The following is a 7,190-nucleotide window of genomic DNA, read 5'->3' as shown; positions in this document are numbered from 1 at the left end:
TATTTTAAGTTAAAAAAAACTTATTTTAAGTCCAAAAGTTAAAAGGTGGGGTAGGGGTGCTTTTTTTTAAGCTTATAAGCTGTTTTAAATTGACCACATTTTTATCTTTTTGCCCTTAATATTTTTATACAATCTCCAAATTACCCACATAACCCTAACATCTCTTTCTTCTATTTTTCCCTTTTCACGTTTGGCATAGCAACGTCAGCTTTTTATCCAAACGCATAACTGCTTATTTTAAAAATAAGTTTCAGCACTTTCAAAAGTACTTTTTTAAAGCTGCTTTTACTAAGCCCATCCAAACGGGCCCTAATTAGGGTCCGAGGAAGTAATAAAATTACTTTATTTAACAAAAAAAGAAGAAGATAAACTTTCAATTAATTGGCCTAGTAAATAGAAAAAAACTCACTTGTATAAAAGAGTTTAGAATACACAAACAACTTAAAATTTGTTTAAGGCCTCTATAGAACAAAATTATATATAATGAAGTAATATTAATTTTAAAAGGAATTAAATGCCTTTGATTATTGCTAATGGTGACTTTAATTAGCAATAAAACTCTTCCACTCAATGTAGCAAATCCCTTTTATCCACGCAAAATCCTGCTCACGAAATATAATAATTATATTAGTAAAAATAAGAATTTAATTTAGATAGACTGAGTGATCGACTGTATAAAAGTTTTATTTCATTAATAAATAATGCATCCTTAGAACAAATTGTTATTCTACTTTTTAGGTTATGATAGTTCACAAAATTCTACATTGACAGCGCTCATGAATCCCGACTCTAATAATAAACAGTTTAAGTTATACATATATACATGACGATGTGAAAAAAAAAATTACATCATATAAGTTTGTCTCCTTACATATGTTAATTTGTAATCTTTTAACAAGATAAATTAACTACTATAATAAGTTAAGGTAACATAATGGTATAAAAATTTCTTATATTAACTATGTTTAAGACTTATATAATTATGTTCCATGGATTTAGAAAAAATACACATGCATATATGTATGACCATTAAAATAGAGTTAAAGTTATATATACAATAATAAACAAAGTTTTGAACATTTTACAATATAAGTAGATATTAAATAATTAATTTCGAATTTAGTAAATCAAATAAGTTAAATCTCAAAATTTTCACCTAGCTCAAGGGAAAATCACTATATGGGGATGATTACTACTCAAAAAGCAACATATTAGTAATAATTAAGCTGCCCTTAATCCAATTTTAAAATGCTTATATATTTTCAATATACAAACAGCTTGTTTAAACATTAATTTCTGTAAGGTGGTAAAATACTGTTATTTTACTTATAATTAACTTTTCCCATCCGATAGCTGATATTTACTTTTAAAGTTCGACTAATTTAAATTTACGTCAGAAAGCTTCCCCTCACTCTGGTACTAAAACTCTCCTATCAAATGCAATTGTTATACTTAAAATTCGAATTTAAAACCTTTGATATTAAAGGATAAATGAGTAATTACTAGTAGTTCGCTACAACCTTAGCTTATAATAGTATCAACTATTTACAGTACGATTAACACAACCTTCGGTGATAATTCCCTTCTATATGACTTTATCATGTCATTATAGTCAAGAGTAGCTCGGTGCACGAAGCATTTCGTATTATTTACACAGAGTTCAAAGTCCCTAAAGAATATGTCCTAATACAAACATTAGCAGATATTTTTACGACTCAAATACATGACCTATATCTCATTATCGTTGTTATATATATTATAACACAAAATAAAAAAAAACTACCTGCATGTCATGAAGAAAATATTTATTTGAGGATACCAATTATGCATGCAATATATATATATANGCCCCACAAGATCCAATATACACAGTAAGCAATCTTGTAAAGATACTAAAGGACAATTTTAAACATTATAATTCAGATGCAAAATTTCAAAATTTGTCCTTCAACAAGATGAATTTTAAGTGTTCATTAATGTGAGATTATATAACATATTAACTTAAATACTAATTAAGTTAAACAATTGTTTTTAATATCCATATGGTTTCTACGTACGTGAAATGTCTCAAATCATGAAATTTCCAATGAACAATATCCCAATTCTCATAAATAATTATTTCGAATATATATCCTGAATCCTCTTCGATTAACTAGTTTACTAACATCGTTGAAGTATACACAATATATAATACATCATTATATGTACACAACTATGTGTATATTTAGTATACCATATACGCTATAATATATTTTATATGTTTTTTTAAACTTAGATGATTGAATAATTCAATCCAATAATTATCCCATGATAAAATGCAGGGTGAACAAGAACCACATTGATTCATGAAAATATTTATGATTTTAATTTGTATTAGGAATATAATTGTTCACACAATCAGATCAATATGATCAATAATAATAATAATAATAATAATAATAATAATAATAATAATAAGAGATAGCTCTCTAGTCTCTATAATTAATCTAATTTGATAATATATATAAGATAATAAATAACTCTTATAGTTATACAAATGCATGTTTAAGACAATATATTTTCAAATACTGTATAGTCACATAAATGTAATGATATATTTAGAAAATAAGTTTTTATAAATTTATTAATTTTCTATTTGAAAATACTCCGATAAGAAATGGATAACTGTATATATACTACCTCAAATGGTTATGTATTATAGTAATATCATAAAAAATTGTGATGGAGGTGATAAGTCTAGTTTTACGTAATGCCTCAAGATGTAAACCTAGAAAAAAGAGCCACCTCTAGTTGAAAGTTTCTACCTCGTAGAATTTTCGATGCAAATTCAAATTAATCACGCTTAATTACCAAAGAATAAAGTACCAAGTATCTGAGAATTGTTTACAGCAGACAGCTTTATTCATGGCAAAAAGTTAGGAAAATTGAAGGGCTAAATTCTTGACCTTTGACTACTTCACATGTATCAAATTCTTTTTTCTTTTTTTTTTCTTTTGTCATGTTTTTAAATTTCCGAAAGTTGATCGTCAACGAGTATAATGAAATAAATAGAATCTCTTCATCGATAACTAAAAACTTTAAAGGTGAGATGTAAAAATTAAACTAATACTGATAAAGAAAAACTTTATGCGGCTTAAAAGAAAATATATAGCAAATATCTGAAGAGACTTTTTTAAAAAAATGTTTTGCAAGACTTATACTTTCTAGGTAGTTTTAGTTATAATACTGAATTATGTAATAATCTCATTTAAAAGCTAAAGACTAAAAAATAATTTTTTTATTTACTAATATTTGAACCAAATATATGTCATTTTTATTATGAAAGACGTAGAAGTAAAGATTTGAACCCAGAGTATACACCAAGAACTAGAGTTTTATAGTTGTATATCCACTAGAATTAATTTCTAGGGTTTGAGTTTTAATACTTTTATCTCCCACTAGGTTATAGATAATTTCTTATCATCATTTGGAGATTGAAAAAACCTAATTGAATTTGGAGACGAATCCAAGATTTTCAGCTTATGAGTTCTTGAATTATAAATTTTTATCATATTGCGAATTTTAGATAAATTATTAAATAGTTAAATAATTTTTTAAAACATAAAAAAATAGGTCAAAATTATTGATTCAATTATGCTGAAATCATATATAATTTTATCCGTAAATTCGCCCCATAAAACCATCCTTACGAATACTTAGATCTAGTGTGATGAATGTACTCCGAACCCTCACTTCATCTTTGAAGGAAGACCTTTAGAATCTAACTTAATTGTATAATACTAGTAGACGATAATTATTTTCACACTATTGTTATTATACTTTAACATCGCACAAGTTATCTGCTTTATTTTTTAGATTACAAAAAACACTTATATATCTAAATATATCTTACTTCTCATATATATTATGAAAAAAAATAAGATAAGCGATCGAAGTGACAAATTAACAATCTTAATGAAGTGGTAAAAGCATTGTGAAAGATTTTACCATTTTATAATTAAGAAAATGTGAGAAATCCTGGACAACTTGCATCATCATGATCTCCCTTACTTGGGCTATTAGCCAACTTCTTTTGTTTCTTCTTATAAGCAATGCCACGTGCCTTGGCTTGACACTCCTTAACTTCCCTCAAATAAACTCGAATCCCAACGCTCGCGAATGGGTTCGTCTCACTTGACCCACCGTTCTCTTCATAGGCAGCCCTAAGCCTGCCTATGAGCGCATCCAGGCTCCCCCAGGCTTGTCTCAGTGGACAAGTACAGGGAGTTGGTGGGTCAGGTTGACCGTAGAACATACAACCTAGTAAGTGAACTTTTGTTTTCCCAAATTGGTCTAGGTATCGGAGGAACTCTAGGACGTGGTTGCTATGGCAATGGGAAAGAGGGATTGGTGGCCTTTGATTCTTCAAGTAGTGATTGAAAGTGTTCCAATCTCGTCTTTTCTGAGACTCATATCGACTAGGGGGCTGATCACGACCAGGGGATCTTGACGATCCCTCGGCCAAATCTTTGCCCCTAATATCACTACTTGACATGGCTAGAGGGGGGGGGGGAGGAATAGATCAAGATTTTGATCAAATTTGTGTTTAGTGTAATTGAGTGATACACAAAAAAGTTGAAGGAAAAAATAAGGTGAAAAAATTATTGAAATCATATCAATGGACCAATTGAGATAATGACAAGAAATAATGGGCCACATGAGTTGCTTTCTTGGCTACTCCTTTTCCTCATACATTGTAATTAGCCTCTTCTTTTCTTATATTTGTCTAAGTTACACATTTAGTCAGTAAAAGATATTTATAATAAATATAAATATAAATATATATATATATATTTAACTATATATATATATTTATATATTTAACTATATATGTAATTTTTCATATTTTATTCCAAAAAGGCAAATTAGTTAAACATTTCCATTAAGTCATTAACTATACATTTTCTACTAATCTACAATTATTGTTATGTAACTTTGTCAACATTATCTACTAATCATTAGTTGCCCAAAATTTTGATATCAATTAGTATCTTTAATTAATTTTAATTTATAATAAAAAGAGACAATGATTTATTATTAGTCTCATTCTATTACTCAAGTTGTATTTCCATTTATGTAATGGCTTGGTAGGTTGCAAATGTTTGATTTTATCAATTTATTCAGTTATTAGAGGATAATCTTGAAAAGTATATGTATGATATTTTTTTTTATCCTCAATAAAAAGTTTTGAGTTTGAGTTTGTAACATGAAGTTATTTTTGATAGAAAGCGTTTTATCTATAGAGTGGGATTTTCTGATGTAAATTTAGAAAAGTATGATCCCAAAGCTGGTATCTAACATCAGCAGAAAATCCCAAAAAAAAAAAGTCACATCCATCAAAGTGAGATTTCTTGACGTGAATTTAAATTAGTTATGGCCCAAAACAGATACCAAACAGTCAGTGAAAAAAAATTTAACACTACAATCTACATACATAATTTTCAACACAAACATAATGTATTTATAATCATCGAACTCAAATTACAACTTAGAATACGAAAGAACAAGGTAAAAACAATATTAACTAAGGAGAGAATACTAAGGGAGAAGGTAATCAAAAGGGAATGAGATACTAGAAACGAGAATGAAGATGAGAGATAATCGACAACCAATTAATTAAGCTCCGACATAATTTGGATATTTGTTCTTTCTAATTCCTAGACCTTTTTAATAATAACTAATTAGACCTAAATCCCAAATAAAACTCTTTAATACTTTACTCGGCTCAATAATATTATAACTAAAATAGTCTTATTTACCCTTTCATGTGAAAGATGTAATTTTAACTAGTGCAAACAAAAAACAAAATAAAAATAGTAATAAAAAAGGTGCTATAACATTTTTTACAACAATTGTACTATTGTTTCACTAGCTACAAAAATGTTTTTGACTAAAATAATGGAAGACTAAATATATAAAGACCAATAAGTCTTCTTAATACTCAAAGTTAATTGATGCATCCAAATTCAAACTAATTCACCTACAAATTTTGGATATTGAATAATTAATTATAGAAAAATATGGGATATATAATATAATCAAACCACCCTAAAACAAATTCAAGATTTGGATTATTAATTATGTGTTCCAACAAAACTACACTCAAATAATGTAAGAGATAAAAGGTTCTTCACAAAGTTTAATATCGTTACAGCAATTTCGATCAAAATTAAAATATTTTTCAGACTATTCCCCGTAAAACTTATAAATATCTCCTATTGCTTTGCTTATTTTGAGAGAGAGAGATAAAAGTAAGGTAAAGGTAGATGTTGAGTATCTTTTCTATAATTGGAGCTTCTGTTCAGGTTTATGGGAGCAAGATCTTGATATTTGTATTATTATTTTTTTGGTAAACAATTTGCTCGAAAAAAAGGTATAGATTTTTTTTTACTGACTAGGAGATATAAGGAGATCCATACTCGGCATGCCGGACAGTCTTATCTCGTGAGAGTTACGTGAACCTCCGGCCTTCCCAAAAGAATAATTTTGAAGTAATAGAAATGGTATGACATAATTTAAAATTATGACTTTCAGAATTTATTATTATTTTTCTCAAACTCTATCTATTTTGAATCAAATAAATTTAAAAAAGAAAAACATTTTGTGTATGATATTTTTATATTAAAAATATTGAATTCAATTGATCTGATTAAATCGAAAATATTTTTTTATCAAAAAGAGGGGGGGGGGNNNNGGGGGGGGGGGGAACAAACCCACACCTGAAAGGTCTTTGGCTTTGTTTTGTGCATTTTGTTAAGAGACAAAAGCATGTTTCATTGTCATATCACACTTATAACAGGAAAATAGTGGAAATTGAAGAAAATGACCAAAAAAAAAAGAGGAAATCAATATATCATATTATTTTTTAAAATTAATTTCATAAGTTACGATCAATTATGTGAATTTATTATGTTTTTATTTGTTATTAAACAAGACCATTTATTGAATTACTGTCTAAAAAGGAATAATTGTAAAATATTGCACTTTAACTCTCTTTGATGGGATGATTTGTGGAAAAATGACCTCCATAAAAAGTGGTCTTGAATTTTTTATTTTCTTTATTTCTATTTTTAAAAAATTATTGTTAATCATCAAACATAAGTTGTTGAGCATAAATTAATCTTGTTTATAAGGTAAAAAAATTCATATAG

General features: G+C 27.5%; 1 protein-coding gene across 1 annotated transcript; it reads right to left on the bottom strand.

Moving 5' to 3' along the window:
* Positions 1-381: 381 nt before the first annotated feature.
* On the bottom strand, positions 382-4,623 carry LOC107001712 (protein LIGHT-DEPENDENT SHORT HYPOCOTYLS 10-like). The gene is made up of 2 exons (XM_015199683.2): positions 3,988-4,623; positions 382-602 (listed from the first exon to the last, which is right to left on the bottom strand). Exon 1 carries the CDS (start codon positions 4,532-4,534, stop codon positions 3,998-4,000), a length of 537 nt encoding a protein of 178 aa, XP_015055169.1. The 5' UTR covers positions 4,535-4,623; the 3' UTR covers positions 382-602; positions 3,988-3,997.
* Between the last annotated feature and the right edge of the window lie 2,567 nt (positions 4,624-7,190).

The sequence above is a fragment of the Solanum pennellii genome, chromosome 10 (assembly GCF_001406875.1).
Source record: "Solanum pennellii chromosome 10, SPENNV200".
NCBI classification, from domain to species: Eukaryota; Viridiplantae; Streptophyta; class Magnoliopsida; order Solanales; family Solanaceae; genus Solanum; species Solanum pennellii.
The sequence above is the reverse complement of the archived record's forward strand: the minus strand, read 5'-3'. Positions and strand labels throughout refer to the sequence as shown.